This window comes from Ochotona curzoniae, unplaced genomic scaffold (assembly GCF_017591425.1).
Source record: "Ochotona curzoniae isolate NIBS_2020 unplaced genomic scaffold, NIBS_Ocur_1.0 contig_2210, whole genome shotgun sequence".
In the NCBI taxonomy this organism is placed as follows: domain Eukaryota; kingdom Metazoa; phylum Chordata; class Mammalia; order Lagomorpha; family Ochotonidae; genus Ochotona; species Ochotona curzoniae.
The window spans coordinates 47,545,257-47,566,378 of record NW_024465369.1 but is presented as its reverse complement, the minus strand read 5'-3'; the positions used below and the strand labels follow the sequence as shown (position 1 = coordinate 47,566,378).

The following is a 21,122-nucleotide window of genomic DNA, read 5'->3' as shown; positions in this document are numbered from 1 at the left end:
AAACAGAATTTTTATTGTTTTAATTTTAATGAAGATTCATTTATTTGAAATTCAGAATTGCACAAGAAAGATCTTCCATCTTCTAGTTCACTCCTCAAATGGCTATAGCAGTCAGAGCTGGGCTACTCTGAAGTGAGGAGCCAGGAGCTCTTTGTGGGTCTCCCACATGGTGCAGGGCCCCAAAACCTTGGACCATCTTCTGCTGCTTTACCAGGTCATTAGCAGAGAGCTGGGTTGGAAATGGAGTAGCTGGCACGTGAACAGATGTCAATATGAGAGTCTTGTGCTGCAGACAGAGGACTAGCTTGCTATGCCATCATACTTGTCCTGGAAAAAGTATTATAAAAAGGAATAGCAGATTTCTAAGCTGGAAGACTTAAAAGAGAGAATTTAGAAACGAAGAGGATGGCTTGGCAAGAGGTAATGGTGTAACTGACAGTTCTGGAATGCCTCGGAATTTCCAAGTCATTCACGCACACCTTCCTGTCACATTTCATTTGATCTTTGCCAGCACTGATAGTCTGTATTCAGCACCACACTCACTTTCAGTGGAGAAAGTGGAGACTCAGAGAAGTTAGATGATTTGCCCAAGGTCACAAAACCAGGAGCTTGACTGATTACATAATTTGTAAGCCTAAAGCAAAGGGCAAATTCCGGGTCCCTTAATTAATGGCAAAGTATGACAGCAGGAACAGAGGGACTTTCTGAGACTTTCTGGGAGACACAGCTTGCGCGCACAGGAAATGTGAGACATTTATGTTTGTGCTCAATGCGTGGTGCCCAAGGCTGATATTGGTCCTGTAACTGGTTAAAAATGGAATTGGAGGTTAGGAAGGCCTTTTGTGATGCCTGGTGTTTATTTTTAAGGAGAATTACTAAGTCCATATTTTGAATACAGTTATTAAAAATGCCAGAAAAGTCTTTCACATCCATGCAAGCTAATTCATCAGGCAAGCTTTGACGACCATCTGGACTTTTCCCACGACAGCCTCTAGAGGGCGGTCTCTTTGCCTGCTAATCCTCACAGGTGCATCCGCCCCAGCCTTCCCGCTGGCCCCTGGCCCCGCCTCCGGCTTTACCCCGCCCCCGAATGGCACCGCCCCTTTACGTCATTTCCTCAAGTCCTTGTTTTTGTCCCGCCTTTCAGCGCCGCGTACCGGAAAAGCTGCCTCGGGGCGCTCTGGCCTGCCGGAGGACTTGCCCTCGGTGTCCGGGGCGGTTCCGGATTGCACTTGGCAGCCGTGGGCGGGTCTAAGGAGACCAAGTTTTCGGGTTTGTAGGTTTGTTGTGTTTCAGCCATGGGGCAACAGGATGTGTGGAGGCTCCTGTGGAGGTGAGTGAGGGTGCGGGCGGCCGCGGGCGTGCTGGTCAGCTCGCTGGCCGAGGTGCGAGAAGGGGCCGGCGTGGAGATTGTGGGGGAGCCCAGCCCCTTTTCGCCCCCGTGTGTCGGCTTTCCTGGTTCTCGCCGCGACGCCCTGCTTGTCTGGCCCTTGCATGCTTTCTGTCCTCTGGCTCCGGCTCTTGTTGGCGTTCCTCCGGCGGTGGACACGGTCGGGAGTGTGGCCTGGTTAGTGTCCCGGCGGACACTGTGCTCGCGGCGCCCGGGACTCTCAGGCTCAGGTTGTGGACACTTGGCATGAGCGTCAGGAACCGGGTGGCAGTCGTTTCGCAAAGTTGGGCCGCGAGGGTGTCGGACGCCACTGCCTGGGCAGGTGTGCCACGGCGGCCAGCAGCTGTGCGTCTGCAAAACGGACGACCGTGCTGTTAGCGCCTAAGCACGCTTACTGCTAAGACAGGAGCGTTTGAGAAGTTATTGCTTAGAACAGGAGTGTTTGGGAACAGTTACTTCTTTAGGGGAAAGGCTGCAGTTGTGTAACATTGTATCCGCAGACCTGATTCTAAGATGTTTGTTACTTTTTTGTTGCTGTTCTGTTTAAAAACAAGAAAGAACCTTTTGATACCTGAAAAGTGTTGCTGCATTACAGAAATCGGTGCCTGTAATGATTGCTTAAAAAAAAAATTGTTTCGTGAAGTTCTGAGCTGGTTGAGGAACAAATTAGAAAAACATGTTAATGAAGTTAACTAGGTGGGGAAGACCTGTTAGTTCCTACACCTCAGGTAGGCTTTCTTTCACCCCACATTTCCACATGTGGATCGAATCTGCGAATCTGCGAGTCGGCGAAGGCCAGGGTCTGTTTGAGAGTGCTGGCCAGAGATGCTTTCACCAGGTCTGTCTGTGGAGTGGACATAAAGACTGGAGGCCAAGGTTGCCAGGGCTAAAACATCCTCACACCTGCCTGAGGGAACAGGGTACCCTAGAGGACCTGGGGGTGAACTAAGGTTTCTGTGCTTTGGTTGACACTGTTGGGCAATCGCACTTGAACTGCAGCTTCTCTTGGCCTCCCTGGCACTGCTGTCACTTTCCTTTCCCAGGTGAGTGTCCCTTATCCAAAATGCCTGGGGTCACAGTGTATGAGAGTGTGTTGTGGAGACGGATCTCAAGTTTACACACTAATGTATCCATTGCACACACATAACATCACCCATGGCTCAGCTCTGACCTGTCCTAGGAGGTCAAGTGTGGAATTTTCCACTTGTGGCCCTGTTTGTGCTCAGAGTTTTCGGAATAGGGGTGCTCAGTCTACAATGCTCCTTGTCTTGCCCCAGTGGCAGCTCAGTCCTTGGATTTTTTTCTGTCCCCAAATCACTTCTCTGAAGATAACTCTAATTTGTATGTCTAACCTGATTTGTCCTGATTGGTGTTAGCCACAATCATTTGTTTCAAATGTGCTTCCAAATAAGCAAATCACTGCACTTCAACATTTTGTTGACCGAAGTAAAATCAATTTAAGTTGAGTGTAAGATTTGCTTATTTGGTGATGAGGGCTGCGGTGACTGGGCATGGTCTCAGGAAGCCGGGGGTGACCCCAGGAACCGGTACATGGGCCGGTGAATGTTATTCCAGAGATTGTAGTTTGTTCCAGTTTAAAGGGTCAATCCTTGCCAGGTGGATAAGTTCAAAAGTTTAGCTTGGGACATACCACAAATGCTGTCTCAAATTCGAGCAGTGAGAACTTATTAATTATGATTACTATTTGCCTTGAGAAGCAGAAAGTCATGGTGAGTGGCAAGCCTGCTGGTTTGCCCCCCCAGATGCCTATGCTGGCTGGAGCTGAAGCCAGGAGCTGGGAACACAATCCAGGGCTCCCATGTGGCCAGCAACGTCCCCGCTGGTGGAGTCTTTACTCACTGCCTCGAAGGGTGCGTGTTGGCAGAAGGCTCTAACTGGGAGTGGAGCCATGACTAGAACCATATGGGATGGATTCTGCTCAAGTCAAACACCTGTTCTCCCCTGCCCCCCAGCTGAATCCTGTTTAATAATGACTTCACTCTGACTCCATTTGAAGTGATCCAGAGCAGTGCTCCTCCACTTTATTTTCCATGGCAATTGACACACAAATGCAACCCTCACTTCTCAGTTCTTTCTCTTGGCATTTGTTGAAAGCAAACTTCCCTCTACTTGTGTACTCTCCAAATAGCTGCAGTAGCCTGGTCTGGACCAGGCCAAAGCCAGGGATTTCATCCTGGACTCCATGTTGGTGGCAGGGATGCAAGCACTTGGGCCATCTTCTGTCTCCCAGGTGTGGTGGCAGGGAGCTGGATTGGAAGCTGAGCAGCTGAGATTGGAACTAGCATCTTGGAGTGAGATGCTGGTGGCGGAAGAGGCTGAGTGCACTGTGCTGGGACACTGCGATTTGGCTCTTTTACATGACTAAAATCCTCTAAACTCCCAGACCTTACCTCTTCCAGCCTGTTAAAATGTGAACAATTCTGGCAAGTGTTTGGCATAGGAAGAATGATCAAAGGACTTTGATTCCCTGCTTTGCATGTGGGAGAACAGGATAGAATTCTTGGCTGTTGGCTTAATGGGGATTTGCGGGGAGTGAAGCAGTGGATGGAAGATTCCTGTTTATTTTATCCTATCTCTCTGACTTTCAAATAAAACGAAAATGAATTTTAAAAATTGACAAATACTCCCAAATTTATATCACTGTTGATCTTGGAGAAACTTGATTGACAGGGACCAGCATTGTAGTATAGCAGCTAAAGCTGTTGGCTGTAGTGCTGGCATCTCAAATGGGTGCTGGTTCATGTCCTGGATGCTTTACTTCCTGTTCAGTCCCCTGCTATGGTGTGGGAAAAGCAGCAAAAGATGCCCCAAGTTTTTGGATCCCAGATACCCACATGGGAGACCTGGGAGAAGCTTCTAGCTTCTACCTGTCACCTGGCTTACCCCTAGTCATTGCAGCCATCTGTGTAGTGAACCAGCAGACGGAAGGTCTGTCTTTCCTTTTTTTTTGGTAACTGATTTTCAAATAAATGAATCTTTAAACAAGATAAAGCAACATACCCTTGATTGCTGGCCTTACCTTTTTCCCAGTTAGAGTAGGTTTTACACATGACTTCCTGATGAATGCTGCTCAAGTTCGACTTCAGTGCTCACTGCCTGTCTCGGAAGCTTGCAGATATACCCTCTGATGGAATTAAGGCTACCAGCTGGGCAAAGATTTGGCCTTGCTTCATTTTATAAATAAAACAAGATTTACTCCGTTTCTGTTGGGAGGCACTGTTCTAGGAATTTGTATTACCTAGACTACATGATGCTCTTATTGTAGCTTTCTGTGAGGTCCTTGACCTGTGAAGCAGAATAGACATGCAGCAAATACTAAGTGAGGAGTGTTATTTAGTTACCATCTCTGATAAGTGTTTCAAAGGAAAAGTACAGATGTGGAAAAACCTGATTTAGTGAGGGAGAAGCGCCAGGGAGGCTGGAGCACATGGGCCTCTGCCATCCCTGTGGGACACAAACATGAAGTTTGGGGTCTTCCCTTTGTCCTAGCACAGCCCTGATTATCGTGGGCGTTTAAGGAGTGATAGAGCTGACAGAAGACCTCGTTCTGTGTCTGTACCTCTCCAAAATGTGTAGGATGAGGTTGTAGTGCAGTGGATTAAGCTGCTGCCTGCAATACTGGTGCCCATATTGGAGCACCTCTTTGCGTCGCTCCCTGCTACTCTGTTTCTGATCCAGCTCCATAACAGTGCACCTGGAAAGTAGCAGAAGATGCTCTACCAAGCCCATGGAGACTTGGATGAGGTTCTAGGATCCTGGCTTCAACCTGGACCAGCCCAGGCCCTCACTGTCATTTGGGGAGTAAACCATGGATGGAAGTTTTCTCTCTCTCTCAATACGAATGTCTTTAAAAAAAAAAATGCAGACAGAGTTTCCATAGCTGCCAGTATCTCTGAGAAAGCTGGAAAATTATATGTTTTAGATGACATCTCTTGGAAGTATTTGTAATTTTAAAAATACCATGCTGGGAGCCAGCCTTTTGATGCAGCAGGACAAGCCACTTCTTGTGACTCCAGGAGCCCATCTTGGGTTATCAGTTTAAGTCCAGCTGCTCTGCTTCTAGTCTAGCTCCCTGATGGTGTACCTGGGAGAATAGCGGAAGATCACACATCTGGGATGCCCAGATTGAGTAGTGGGCTGCCAGCTTCTGCCTGGCCTTGCCCTGGCCGTTGAAGGTATTTGGGAGGTGAACTTACAGATGGAAGACTTTTTTTTTTTAAGATTTGTTTATTTTTGTTGGAAAATCAGATATACAGGGAGGAGAGAGAGGAAGATCCTCCATCCGATGATTCACCCCTCAAGTGGCTGCGACAGCCGGAGCTGAGCCCGTCTGAAGCCAGGAGCCTCCACTGGGTCTCCCACATGGGTACATGGGCCCCAGGCCTTGGGCCATCCTCCATTACTTTCCTAGACCATGAGGCAAGGAGCTAGAAGGGAAGCAGGGGCCGGGGCATGAACTGGCGACCATATGGTCTCCCGACACATGCAAGGTGAGGATTTAGGTCACCGTGATGGACCCGGAAGATCTTTTGATTTCTCCCTCCCTCTCTCTGTCCTCCCTTGCTCTGTTAGACTTTCAAATAAAGTAATAAATCCAAAATCCACCTGATTTTTAAAACTGGAAGCACCATTTCCCGCTCCCCTTGCCCCGAAACACTGCAGACTCGGGAGGCAGGCAGCCTTCTGCTCCGTAGTTTTCAGCTACAGCTTTCTCATTTATTTCCCACAGAAAATGGGAGGGTTTCTGTGCCCCGGTGTCTGTGCATGGCTTCCTGATGTGTGCACTCACCGCTGTCTCTGCAAGTACCGTCTGTCTTTATTCTCTGTTGTTCAATTTTCCTGTTTCGATAAGTAGACACTCAAAATCAGATTTCATTCTTCAAACCGACCCGCATGCTTCTCTCTATTTTCAGTACCTGCTTCTGGTTAAGCTTGTTTGAAATCTGGAGTCATTTATGGCATAGTTCTCTTCCATCCGTAGACCATTTCTGTCTCCTCAGCCTGTTCTTCAGCAATTTGCAGGCCTGAAATACATGGTCTCCTAGACTTTATTTTATGCGCTCTTCTTCACATTTTACCTCGCCAGATAATACAAAATGACATATGTTGTTTTTATTTTAATGACATATGTTGTCATTTTGTTTTAGTGATTTCGTGCAGAGTTGGTTAATCGGTAGGCGTGTGCTTGGTGTATTAGGTAATTATGTAAGGTACCACAAGAATGTACTTCATCCTCCTAAGGTAGTTGTTTTTAAAACTTATTGTGCGTTGCAATCACTTGGAGGGAGGATTTAGTAAACAGACTTTTGGCCCCAGCCCCCAGTTTTTTAGGTAGGTCTGGGATGTGGAAGATAATTTGCATTTCCAGCAAGTTTCCCGGGAGTGCTGGTAGTGTTTGGTCTGGGGTCCACACTTGGAGGGGTGCTTCAAGAAGGCCAGTTGACATCACCTGCATGATAAAGAAAGGAATTCAGAAAATAGCGGGAGCTGAGATGTGCGTGCCTATTTTTTCCTCCCCCAGTTGACAACGTGGAGTCAATAGGGAGGAGAAGCCATACGTTGCAGAAATCCTGGGAACTCAATTCTTCACATTTTTGAGGCATAAAAGTTGAATTAATGTAAGATTTTAAAGTAGGGGCTGGCACAGTGCTATGCTCTGCCTGTGGTGCCGGCTATCCCATCTGGGGACATTTGTGTCCCAGCTGCTCCACTTCCAGACCAGCTTTCTGCTCATGGCCTGGGAAAGCAGCAGAGTCCTAAGGACGCTGCATCCACATGGGAGTTCCTGGCTCCCAGGTTCAGATCAGCTCAACTCTGGCCATTGTGGTCATTTTGGTAGTGAACCAGCAGACAGAAGACCTCTATCTCTCTCTCCAGTCTGTAGAGTCTGCCTCTCAAATAAAAATAAGGACTTAAAAAGGTTTAGAACTAGTGGTTGAATTGGAGCATATAAAAGTAGTAGGATTATACAGAACCTGGGGAGAATTTTAGTTGTACTTACATTTAAAAAAAATACTGGATTTTTGTGCCCTATAAATGCTTTATATAGTGTATTGTACCTTGATGTAGTAAGCTTACCTTAACTATTGTAGTGAAATGAAATTCGATCTCAGGACTTGAAGCTATGTCGTTGCTTCTGTGTACTTTTATGATACATGCAGCATTTAAATTGTTATAAAAGACTTACCAGTCAGGCAGTACCCTCTTTAACCTCGAACTGACACTGGGGTACTAGTCTCGTTAGGGAATTTGAAGTCTTTCTGTAGCTAAAGAAATTCTTAATTTTTAAAATATACATCTAAAGAGATGAATTTGAGTCAATTGGAAAAATTTTAATGTCACTCATATTTTAAAGGTTTGTATAAAACTCTTAATTAGAAAACTGTGGCTGGTGTTGTGGCTTAGTGGGTAAAGCACCAGCTTATGACATCATCCCATATGGAAGCTGGTTTGAGTCCTGACTGCTCCACTTTTGATCTGGCTGCCTGGTAATGTACCTGGGAAGACAGTGGCCACTCATGTGGGAGACCCAGACGAAGCTTCTGGCTCCTGTCTTTGGTCCTGTCCAGTCCAGGCCGTTATGACCATTTGGGGAGTTAACCAGCAGATGGAAGATCTAGGTGTGTCCCCCTTTTTTCTGTAACTGCCTTTAAAATAAATAAAACACATTAAAAAAAAAAAAAGTAAATTGAATGTATGTTATTTCCAGTAAGCTGGGAAAACTGCCACTTCAATTTGAAATTTTATGAAGACTGAATTTTTTCTAAAAGATTGATTTATTTTTTATTGGAAAGGCAGAGTTTCCAAGGAGGAGGGACAGAAAGATCTTCCATCTGCTGATTAACTCGCCAGGTAGCCACAATGGCTGGGGCTGAGCTGATCCGGAGCCAGGAGCCAGGAGCTTCTTTTGTGTCTCCCATGTGAATGCAGGGTCCCAAGGCTTTGAGCCAACCTCTACTGCTTTCCCAGGCTACAAGCAGGGAACTATAAGGGAAGTGGGTCAGCCAGGACACATATCAGCACCTATATGGAATGTTAACGCTTACAGGCAGAGCATTAATCAGTTGAGCCATTGTGCTGTCCTCTGAAGTTTTTATTTTAATTCTAACTTGTCTGCTGTTTGAGATCATTTAATAGTGCTTCAGACAAAATACCCATTTATTGCACTCCCAGAGTGGTTTGATCTGAGCTTTGGAATTTGAGTCCTAACTGATTTGTTTTTAAAATGTTTATTTATTTGGGGCTGGCATCGTGATGTAGCAGACTAAGCTTCTGTCTGGTCCTGGCTGCTCCACTTCCAATCCAGCTCTCTGCTTATGGCCTGGAAAGCAGCAGAGGATGGCTCAGGTCCTTGGGATCCTGCATTGACATGGGAGAAGCTACTGGCTTCGGATGAACTCAGTTGTGGCTATTGTGGTCATTTGGGGAGTGAACCAGCAGATGAAAAATTGATTTTTCCCTTTGTAACTTGACCTTTCATGTTGAAATAAAATAAGTATTTTTTAAAAGATATTTATTTATTTGAAAAGAGTTAGAGAAGGAGAGAGCACATGTTTCACTTCCAAGTGGCTGCAACAACTTGCGGGCCAGGTGGAAGCCAGGAACCTAGAATTCTGTCAGGGTCTGCCACGTGGAAGTTAGGAGCAAAGCACCTGGGCCAGCTTCCATTGCTTTTTCAGGTGCATTAGCAGGGAGCTGGATCAGAAGTGGAGCAGGGGTTGGTACCATGGCATAGTAGGTTAAACCTCCACCTTTGGCACCAGCATTCTGTATGGATGCCAGTTCATGTCTTGGCTGCTCCACTTCTGATCCAGCTCCCTACTATGGCCTGGGAAGCCAATGGAGGATGGCTCATGTATGTGGGCCTTGCTCCCATTTGGGAGACCTGGAAGAAGCTATGGAAGCTGTGACTCCTGGCTTCTAGTTGGCTCAGATTTCTCCTTCTCTTTGCTGTTCCTTACAAATAAAAATATACCTTTCTTTTCTTTTCTTTTTTTTTTTTCTTTCTTTCTTTCTTTTTCTTTTTTTTTTAAGAAAGGAGTGGAGCAGCTTGGATTCAAACCACTGTTGGCCCAGAAAGAATGCTGGTCTCACAGATCGTAGCTTAATGCACTGTGCCTCAACTGTGCCCACGTGACTAATGTGCAATCACTTGACTAGGAAAAAACATGTTTTATTTGTATAAAAATAAATTCTGAATACGTAATCAAGCAATGTGACGTATATGACTGCTTTAAAAAATATAAGTGCCCCCTGTTGGTAGTAGTATTTGATTTCTTTTTTAAGATTTATTTATTTGAAGACAGAGTTGGAGAGCAGGAATGACAGCAAGCTTCCGTCTAGTGATTATTGCTCCGTGAATGTTCATAGCTGTTCTGGGTAGTCAAGGCTGAAGACAGAAGCTCCACCTGGGTCCCTCACGTCTGTGGCAGAGGCCAAACTCTTGGGTCAAATCCACTGCTTTCCCAGGCACATTAGCAGGGAGCTGGATTGGAAGTGGTGCTGCTGTGACTTGAATCAGTGTTCATATAGGCTGCTGGGGCCAGCTTAATGGAATGTGCCACAAGATAGAAACTAGTATAAAAGTAAAAAGTTGAATTATGAGTATTTGAATAAGCCCAGTATCTAAGATATGTTCATGAGTGTTAACAATGGTCACATGGCTATATTTTTAAACCTCACTCTTTAATGACTCCAAATATCCTTGAAAAAATTGGTAAATTGGCAGTGTATTGGTCCCCACAGATAATATGTATATTTGCAAAGGCATGGAATTCTCACTAGGTGGCAGCAGCTGATGACATTTAACTTCCTAAACAGCAAGCAAACTTGCATATGTAACTGCATTATGAATTTCTCAAGAATGAGATGTATATCTTTCTGGAAACTTTTTGGAAAGACTGGAACTAGAAAGGTACAATTTGTTGAGTTTTTGCAATCCAGACATCTAAATCACTGGCATCTGGATCAAGAAGTAAGCTAAATCAGCATTCCAGAAGCAGGTCTTAACGTCCCTTCCTGTTGTCACCCTCCCTCAAGTTCCTTTTTGCGTCATCAGTTAATTGCAGTTTTGAATACACTATTCCACAGTTCATAACTTCATGTTTGCCTATATATATGTACGGCCCCATAATCACCATCTGATTAGAGAGTGTTTCCAGCACTGCCTGTTTCTTGGTCACTTTTTGCCATGTTGTGTCTTAAGCTTTGTATTTCTGTCCTAACACATTTACAACAACAAAATCAGTGTGTTGTGTTTGTGTAACCTTTCTTTTTGTAATTTTTGTCATTAGTATTTTCCATATCATAAATATTTATTAGCAAGTATTTTTAGTGGCTGTGTGATAGTTGTATATAGATGACATGATTTTAAAAATACTGCTTGCTACATATTTTGTTCCAGTTTTTCTTTATAAATCAAATTTTGGTCAACTTGAAAATTGTGTAAGTGTGATTGCCTGTGCGTTTACTAGGTTGAATACATGATCATTTAAAGATTATGAATCTTCATTTCCAAACTTCTTCTTAGAAAGGCAATACCAACTTACATATTTCTGGAAATTGCTGATAAGATTATATCCTTATTAGCTTTTTCTAAAAAGCACTAACAGCTTTCTTTTATAGAGCAACTTAAGATTTACAGAAAAATTGAGCTGGAAATTTGAGCAGAGAATTTTGACCAAATACTGATGTGTATGTTAGTATTACACATTGGCTCCACTGCCCCGATCATCTTGTGTACTCGCCAGTTCATTCCTTCCCTCCTCCTAGAAGCAGTTAGCAACCACTGATGTTTCTGTTATTCAATAATTTTGCACTTCTCAGAATATCAGACACTTGAAAGTATATAATTTATAGTCTCTCACTTGGAGCACAAATTTCCACTTTTTTAAGTTAGCTTACTTTTTGTTGCTAATTTATATTCATGTATGGGTATTTTAAGGTTGGTTTTGTTCTTCAGTTACTGTAGGACGTATTGGTTACTTCTCATGGTTTGGCAATTATGGATAAAGTTACCATAAACTTCCTACGTGCAGGTGTTCTTATGGACATAAAGCTTCAATTCCTTTGGGAAAATACCAAGGAACGGAATTGTTGGATTATATGGAAAAGATATGTAATTCTATGAGAAGCTACCCAGTTATCTTCCCAAGTGTCAGTACCCTTTTGTGTCCCCACCAGGAATGAATGAGAATTTGAAACATTAGAACAAAGAGGGTATGTAAGTTTAGAAGAACCTAAAGCAAAAGGCCATATAGTGTTTATAAACTGAGTTGTGACCACCTACTTCACTGTCCTCATGGTGTTCTTGCTTTTGTTTCAGGTTCAATTCACTCAAAAGGATTAATACCATATTGCGACATTTGGTAAGTTTGGACTTAGTTTTATTGATGTTAAGTAGTGATATGTAATTTAAAACATCTTTGTTAGGAAAGTGGAGAAATAATTGAGTTCTCAGGTTTTGCTTTGGTGCACTGCAGTTCTTAATTTTGTAATGTGAACATTTGATATCGCAGGAGGTGGCATATGATTGTGGTTAAAGATCTGGCCCTTCGAGTCAGAATGCCTTGATTTAAACGTGTCTACCACTTAATCTGGGACCAACTATGTGGTCTCCCAGAGCCTCCTTTTTGATGCGTACAAAATAAGGGAGATCACTGTGTGAGAGGCTTTCAAAACATCCATGGGAAAATGAATTAAAAGTGACATGCGCAGGCACTTGGTGCAGTAGGCAAGACACCGCTTGTGACGTTCGTATCTCGTGTTGGAGTCCCAGCTCTGCTTCCAATGCCAGTGTCTTGCTTATGAGCATCCTGGAAGGTAGTTGGCGATGGCTCAAGGATTGGATACCTGGCATGCACATGGGAGACTGGATTGAGTTCTTGGCTTAGACCTAGCCCATCCCAGGCTGTAGCCAGAATTCAGGGAGTAAACCAGTTGATGATAGATCACTCTCTGTATCCATCCTTAAAATCTAGAGGATTTTCTGAATTATAAGTCACGGTATTATTTCTAGGTACAGATCAGAAACTCGAGGAGAGAGATGCTAGGTAACATGCCCAAGTGTAAGACAGCTAGGGAATTGGAAGTGCAGTTTGAGCCCAGATAATATGGAACCATGGGCTTACTTACAGCACGCTAGCCGCTGACAGAGTGGGCATTGAGTATTGCAGAAAGTGTGGTGGGGATGGAGATAATGACTGAATATTCCTTTTTACCCCTAATAGGACTGAGAAGTTTTTTAGAAAAAACTTGGAACAATGTTAATGATTTATAGTTAGGTAAATATACACAGGTGGAATGGGAAGACATGATGGAATCCAGATTAGGTGGGAGAGTGTGGCACAAGGTGCATAGGCCACGTTGAGAGACAGAAGATAAAGTTGACTCTCAGCAAGGCCTGAGAGGTGAGTGGTTCTAGGTCCTGATGTTTGCTTTGATATGTGCTTCATATCAAAGGGACAAAGAGGATGGCTGCCTGTCCGTCTGTGACGCTTTTGGGAGCTCTGGAAGGGAGAGAGAATTGTATAATGCTTTCATGTTACACTTATGTTCTAACAGTTTAAATTTAATGTAATTTAGTGGGAAGGGTATGAGACAAGATATAGGGAAATAAAGCATGTCCAACATGATGTTTTACTAAAATGCGAAGAGGATTTCTCTGGTTATGTCCACATTTGCCCATGCATTGGGTATTGGGGGTTCCATAGTGAAAGGAATATATTTAAGAGTGAGACTTGGGCCTGGCGCGGTGGGTGGCGCAAGTGGTTAAAGGTCCTCGCCTTGCACGCTCAGGATCCCATATGGGCGCTGGTTCTAATCCCGGCAGCCCCGCTTCCCTTCCAGCTCCCTGCCTGTGGCCTGGGAAAGCAGTCGAGGACGGCCCAAAGCTTTGGGAACCTGCACCCGCGTGGGAGACCCAGAAGAGGCTCCTGGCTTTGGATCGGCATAGTATCGGCCCGTTGCGCTCACTTGGGGAGTGAATCATCGGATGGAAGATCTTTCTCTCTGTCTCTCCTCTATATATCCGCCTTTCCAATGAAAAAATAATAAAAATAAATCTTTAAAAAATTAAAAAAAAAAAAAAAGAGTGAGACTTGGGGGCCCGGCATGATGGCGCAGGTGGTTAAGGTCCTCGCCTTGCATGCCCAGGATCCCATATGGGCACAGGTTCTAATCCCGGCAGCCCTGCTTCCCATCCAGCTCCCTGCCTGTGGCCTGGGAAAGCAGTCCAGGACAGCCCAAAGCTTTGGAACCCTGCACCCACGTGGGAGACCCGGAAGAGGCTCCTGGCCTCGGATTGGCTCAGCTCCAGCCATTGTGGCTGCTTGGGGAGTGAATGATCGGATGGAAAATCTTCCTCTCTGTCTCTCCTCTCTGTATATTCACTTTTCCAATAAAAATAAAATAAAATCTTGAAAAAAAAAAAAGAGTGAGACTTGGGTAGCCACCACGTGAAGTTTGTCATAGGCTGGTGATGCGGCCAGGCTGCCTCAGTAGAATGCTGGGTTATTCATTCAGTTTGTCAGATATTTTTTGGATACCCACCATGTTTCCTGAAAGGGAACAAATATTTGTATCTGACAGTAGTAATAAAGGTTCTGAAGTGTACAAAATGTACCCTGAAAAAATCAAATTTCAAGAAAAATTTTATGGGAAATGTTCAAGTAAGAAGTGTACTACATTTTATATTTTCCGTGCTCTCTCAACATGTAATACAGATTTAAGTGCAGTAGTAAAGAACTCAATAGTGTTTCATAGTCCAAGGGATTTTAGGACTGGACTGTATTCAAAGTCAGTTGATTCGATTTTCTCACAACTAGAAATTTTGAAATTGAGAAGGCATGTATAGTTTGCCTTGGAATTGTTTATCTGCAGAGGCAAAAACTTTAGAAACCTTTTTCAGATATACCCAGTTACGGATATTTCTAGTTACCAACATGAAAGATGCACATCTTATTAATTTTAAACATGCAAAGGTAAAGGGAATTGCAGACTTGTGCAGGTCTCTGGGTGGGATGCAAAGGGATGATAGGTGGGGAGAAGATGGATGGGGAAAGAGACCTCGTCCCCTCTTCTGTGACCATGGCAGAGGATGGGAGTGGGGGCAGATGTGCTGCTGCTTACTGCAGATCATATCAGCACCGGAGGACAGAGAAAGTCTCCTGCTTTTGCCCCAGGCACCCTGATGGGGAGAAGAATGTTCTGAGGGTATTACCTGTGTCCTCTCAAATGTTCTGAGACTGTCTTGGCTTCATTGTACCAGATGTGAGGTCCTGCTTAGACTTTCCAGCTGCTGTTTCCGTGTGTTCATAGCTTTAGATGCTTGTGGAGAATTTGACCCATAGTGTTGTTCTAACTGTTCTTCTTTCCATTTTTTGGTGAGGCACTTAGGGTCCTCTGTTAAATCAGAGATTGGCTATTCTCTCTCTCTTTCTCTCTTTTTATATTTTTTCTAAGATTTATTTATTTTTATTGGAAAGGCAGATTTACAGAGAGAAGGGGAGACACAGAGAGAGAGATCTTCTGTCCACTGGTTCACTGCTTAAGTGGCTGCAACAGCTGGAGCTGAGCCAATCTAAAGCTGAGCACCAGGAGCTTTTTCTAGATCTCACACATGGGTGCAGAGTCCCAAGGGTTTGGGTCATCCTCTACTGCTTTTCCACAAGCAGAGAACTGAAGAAGAAGTGGGGTAGCTGGGAACTGATGCCATGTATATATATATGATCTCAGTGCATACAAGGTGAGGATTTAGCCACTACGCTATTGTGCTAGGCCCAACTGTCCTGTATTTCATGTGTATCCCGATATGTTATCTTTTTTACATGGGGTCAGCAGTAGGGGTGGCCCAGTCCCACAGTATGTGCTCCAAGGCCAATGCAAGCATGTGTATGGTTCCTGGAGATTGAGGATTTAGTGGAATGGACCTATTGGGACTACTCCTATGAGCCTCTACTGAGTTTGTCCCGAGACCCAGCTCTCACATGTGCTAGCAGGGGCTGCTGCTTAGCCCAGCTTAGTCTGCCCCAAACCCCTACCAGACCCGTACCAATTGGTGCTGCAATCTACCCTGGCCTAGTCCGTTCCCAGCCCTAGTTCTTGTGTGTACAGTTGGGTGTTTTGGTCTGAAACAGGGAGGCCTTCTGACCTCTTCATTCTGAACTACCCAATCTCAGCACCCTCAATTACCTGTGGGTGCAGTGGCTCAATCTGTCAAGCCTTCAGAAATCATTTTACAAATGTCAAACAAGCTCTTAGTCGGCCCCCATCCCAACTCATCCCTGACCCCATTTTCCCAGTCTCTAGCACTACATGCTCATCTCTCCCCAGTTCATTCAAGGCTATGGTGATGGAAGTGGGGTTGCCTGGCTGGGGTGTGCCCATGATGGCATGACAGGCATTTTCTCTTCCCCCTAGATCTTAAAAAAAGGCAACTATGCTGGCACACTGATGTAGTCAGCACAGAGTTGGCATTAACCGGGCCAAGAGTACCGGTCAGCTGGCTGCTCTTTTCCCTTGCTAGGTGCAAAGCAACTTAGGTTGCTGCCTAAAGCTGGGAAAGATGTGCATTTCTAGAAAATATTTATTTTAAAGGCAGTGTTCCAGAGAGAGGGAAACAGAACTTCATTTGCTGGTTCACTCCCCAAGTGGCCAGATTAACTGGGGCTGGGTCAGTCTAAAGTCAGGAGCCAGGAGTTCTGTCTGTGCCTTCTACTTAAGTGGCAGGAGCCCAAGAACCTGGACCATTTTCACTGGTTTCCCAGGTGCATTAGTAGCTGGATCGAAAGTGGAGCAGGTGGAACTCAAATGTGCTAGGCCACAACAAGGGCTGTAAGATGCACATTTTCCCATTTTGTTTGTGTTTCCCATTCCTAGAAGTTCGGAGTAAGGGAGGAAGGAATACTAAGATTTACATGTTAGTGTTCTCACAGAGTTGTCCTATCTCCTAGTTCAAAGTGTTACTGACTGTATTGGTCAATGATGTTATACTGATGTGGAATTGCAATATACTATGTAGCAAAAGTGAGTCAAGGTAAAAACAGCCTACTATTTCTGTTTATCCTTTGAATAAGTAATAATAATAATAATGATAATAATTATTACAACAATATAATATAATTAATGACATAACTATCAATTATATAATTATAATTTTATTATAAAACTATCTAATTAATATATAATTGTATATAATGTAATAATAAAATTATTATTATAGGTAATAATAATTATTATCTTGCTAAAAGCAAGATAACTTAGGTATTATTAGCCTAGGCAGAAATTATTAGTTATTTTGTAAAGACTGTGGAAGGAAGGAAGGAAGGAAGGAAGGAAGGAAGGAAGGGAAAGTCCATTCATATTGAAGGAAATTATTTATATTTATCATGTATGTTTCAATGTTGGCATGTGACAAAAACCTAATGAATTTTAATGTGAAATCTGTTTTTGGTTTATACAGAGAATGTCTAAGCACACTGATGCAGCAGGAGATGTCATATTGGAAAAGAAAGGTTGTGCAGGAGTGATAACCCTAAACAGACCAAAGTTTTTAAATGCACTGAATGTTGATATGATTCGGCAGATTTATCCACAGCTAAAGGTTTGTGAATTTTTTTTTAAGAATTGTTTAACAATCTTTCAACAAAAGTATACCACAGTAGAACATTTCTTCCTATAGTTTTGGAACTCGGGGATATTGGCTCAAACTGCATTGATCTTTGGGACTTCTGGCAATCATGCTGATCCTAAGGAGTTAATTGCCTCACACTCAGATACCTCTCTCCACTTGCTTTTACAGATCTTCTGTCACTCTTTGCTTCTCTGACCTTTTATTTATTTATGCATTTTTAAAAAGCAATATTTAATTTATGGGACTGGGGTGAGGGAGCAGTGAGAGAGGTCTGCCATTCACTGGTTCATTCCCCAAATGGCAACAACAGCCAAATATGGGTCCTGCAGCAGCCAGGAGGCAGGAGCCAGGAATCCTATTTACGTGAGGGGTTCAAGTTTTGTACATCAGCAAAAAACTGACTTAAAACAGCATTAGATATGAAATGCCATTTTAACCCTCTGTGTCACAACATCCTGGCTGTTTCTCTGACCTTTAAAATTTTTTAAATTTAATTTTTAATATGGTTCACATAATTAAGAGTTTCATGCCCATGTGGGCCCCAGACTAGGGTGGGGAGAGGAGAGTTGAGGCAAGGAGGAAGGTGGGTAAGAAAATGCCTTAGTTCCTTTCTTTTCCATTTTTGCCCCGTGTCTGCTTTGGGGGAAGGGGAGGTTATCAATCCTTATTGTCAAACTACATCAGCACCTAGGGATCAGGACAGTTATGTGGTGACATCTTAGAGCCCTTCATGTGGAGAAGAGTGTTCCAAGGCTGTTAACTGAGTGGTTTTGATAGTTCTGAGACATTAAGTGTTATTGCACCAGGGTTGGGAAAATATTTCTTGGTCTTTTGGCTGACCAAGTCCAATTTTGTGCATCCATAGACCCAGACAGTTGCTGCAAAGCTTGGCCAGGAAAGTTGTCCAACCTGTTCCACTTTCCATCCTCTGATAAGGCTCTTGGCATCCTTTGCTGGCCTAGATTAACTGGCTGTCATGTCCTCCATGTGCATTTGGGCAAGCTTTCTACTTCATGGGATCAGCAACAGAGCAGCCTCAGTCCTGATTCATGCACTCTGAGGTCAGACCACAAAACCTGTGATTTTTACCAATGGCCAGGATTTGGTTGGAGAGTCTCCCAAGAATACTTACTTGAGGTACCCTCATACTTGACTCTTCTGTACACCAGCCTGTGCAAGGTCAAGTTTGATCTTATCACCTACAACAGTCAACATACATACCAGTGAATGCAACTGCCAGATCAGTTCTGCCCCCAGCCCAATCTCTCAAATGAGAAGACTGGTGCTGTGGCCTTGCCCAGGCCAGCCCACTACAGTCCCAGTTCTTAGACAAACCAGTGGGTGTCAAGACCTAGTCAGGGTAATCCCCAACAAACCCACCAGGTCCACTCCCAGCCCCGGTCTTTGTGCACGCTGGCATTGCTGTGCCCTAGCCCATCCTGTCCTGCATCTTCTCCAACTCTTGTATACACCCATGGGTACTGCAGCCTAACTCAACCTGACCCACCCCCAGACCTGGCTGATGCCTCATATAGCCTGCTTGCCCCAGTCCTAACTCTGCTGCTCACTAACAGGAACTACAGCCTAGCAAGGCGGTGCCCACAGTTCTACCAGGCCTGCTTCCAGCTCGAAATCTTGAGGTTTTTGTCAGGTAGTACTTTGGTTCAGCCTGATGTGACTCAAACCCAGTTCTGGAACTTGCTAGCAAGTATTGCAGTCTAGCCCAGCTGGCGTGTACCCTGTTGATTTTTCTGTCTTTGGTTAACAGTTTGTCATTTCTACCATTTTTCTAAACTTTTCGATTTCTACTGGCCCCTTTTCTTTAATTTTAATTTTGTTTGAAAGGAAGTGATGGGGAAAGATCTTACATCTGCAATCACTAGGGGTGGATCAGACTGGAGCCTGGAGCCAGAAGCTCTGTCTAGGTCTCCTAGTTGGTGGCAAGGCCTCAAGGATTGGAGCCATTCATGCTGCCTACCAGGATGTGCATTAACAGAAATAGATTGGAAACAGAGAAGTTCAAAGTCAAGCTACTCTGATATGAGATGTGAGCAATGCTAGCAACAACTTAACCGCTGCACTAAATGCTCATCCCTCCATTGGCTTTTGATTCTCTCATCCTGCTTATTTATAAGCCATCCTTACCAACCCCAGGTCACTGGCATAATTGATCAGTAAGTGGTTTCACTGTGTTCTTATGCATTTTTTCATTAGAACAGCATTCTGTATCACCTCCGTAGAAAGGTTATTGCTTATTTATCAGCAGTCTTTGGGCTGATTTGTTTACCAAGTTGGTGTTTATATGTAACAGTGTTAAACCCAAATTTATCTTGGTCTTCAATAATGGTGGAGATTTCAAATGTCGTCATGAAATTTGGGTTACAGGATCCTTATCATCTAGTAACCTTGTTGAGATAGCCACTACTTCATCTCAGAAAAGCAAATAAAGTTCCTTCAATGATGAGTGGACAGATGGGATCCATTCTATTGTCTGTGCTTTAGAACAGGATCTGTATATACACACATGTATGTGAAAGCCTGTAAGTGTATATGGGATATGTCTTTACTTAGTTTGTATTTATAATATGCTTATGCCATCTGTTTTTACATTTGGATAGAAATGGGAGCAAGATCCTGGAACCTTCCTGATCCTTATCAAGGGAGCTGGAGAAAAGGCTTTCTGTGCTGGGGGCGATATCAAAGGTAAAGACTTGTTTTCTTCCTCAGTTAAATGTCATCTTTTACCTACTTTTGACTGAAAAGAATTGACAGTGTTTTATAGAGATTTGCTTTGCCCTCTGGGATTTTTTGATCATAAGGTTAAATCAAAGTTAAAGAATAATTTGGAGACTTTTTGTAATTGATGTTAGAAAATGAGTGAACTAACAGATTTCCCCCTTTTATTGCCCATGTGCTTTGCTGAAATTCAGTTATTTTGTCTCTTCATGAATGATCCAAACAAAATATCCCAATTTGGTTTATCCAGCGTGGGTCTACTTTGTGTTTCACAGTGGCTGATGTGCAACAGTTCTGTTCCATCACCTGACAGTTTGACCATGTTGAGTGTCTTGCTTTTCTCAAAATGTGACCTTTTTGTACTTAATTCTGTAATTTTTCATGTGCTTGCTTATCATTCCTAATCCCAATGCAGGAATCTTCAGTGTACTTATTTATAACATTTTTTCTTAAAAATATGTGTTTAAACATGGTGAAATAATGAAAAGAGAAATTCCCTGTAATTTTCTGATTGGTCAGGTCAGTCTGCCTGTATACATGTAATAGAAATGACCTGTGTGTTCTCAGGACCAAAGTCATGTACTTATTGTCGTTTTAAACTTATTGTTTAAAAGATGCATATTCATCTTTTAAAAATGCTGGAGATTTTGTACATTTTTACTTTTGTTTCTTCTAGAATTGGTATATCCAGGGATGGTTTCCCCTCTTCCCTTTGGATTCTTATTCTTCATGGTTTTGTTTTGTTTTAAGGCACTGATTTCTATTGTTTGCTAAATTCAGAAGTTGAATTTAGGGTGTAATTTTAAATACCTGTTACATTTGAAGTAACTGAGTTTTACAAATTACAGGTTAGTGAAAATGTTAATTGATACAACGGATTTGTTACTGGGATTGCTTTTGGATTTACTGGTGACTGTAGATACTTTTTAAGGCTTGTTTTTCACTGTGGAGTTAGCCTTTCCTCTAAGAGTCGACCTATAGTCTCATCCATTTACAAATGTGCAAAGGTTACTTTGTTGATTTTAGCTGATTCTGTGAACTATTCCTGCATCAATACAGCCAGGCAGGTTCATTTGGAGACAAATCAGAAAGGGACCCACCACTGATGAGGGTGGTGAGCGCTGTTTTATTACAGGCTAGGGTTGGTATGGTTCTCAATGGGTGGGTGTTGGTGCTAAGCTGATGTGCATGGGCTTTTCATGCTTGATGGAGTTGGGCTAGCACCTGAGGTGGGACTTCAGCTGACAGCTCTAAGACAGTGGTGTTCCTGTCCATGATCCATTATTCCTGACTCTTAGGATAGGTAGGAGGTGGGACGCTGGTCTCTCTCTGGCTATTTCCTGC

The 21,122-nt window shown here is 43.5% G+C and overlaps 1 protein-coding gene across 3 annotated transcripts in view; it reads left to right on the top strand.

Moving 5' to 3' along the window:
* The first annotated feature begins 1,194 nt into the window (after positions 1 to 1,194).
* The window catches only part of HIBCH (3-hydroxyisobutyryl-CoA hydrolase), a 62,828-nt gene continuing 42,900 nt past the window's right edge, over positions 1,195 to 21,122 (top strand). Inside the window, exons 1-4 of one of the 3 annotated variants that reach the window (XM_040971858.1) lie at positions 1,195 to 1,333; positions 11,736 to 11,778; positions 16,872 to 17,012; positions 19,661 to 19,745. In XM_040971858.1, the coding sequence (XP_040827792.1) occupies positions 1,299 to 1,333; positions 11,736 to 11,778; positions 16,872 to 17,012; positions 19,661 to 19,745 (304 nt within the window). In that variant the 5' untranslated portion in view covers positions 1,195 to 1,298. The remainder of the gene's footprint in view (positions 1,334 to 11,735; positions 11,779 to 16,871; positions 17,013 to 19,660; positions 19,746 to 21,122) is intronic. The other 2 variants (XM_040971860.1, XM_040971859.1) reach the window with 2 other exon arrangements.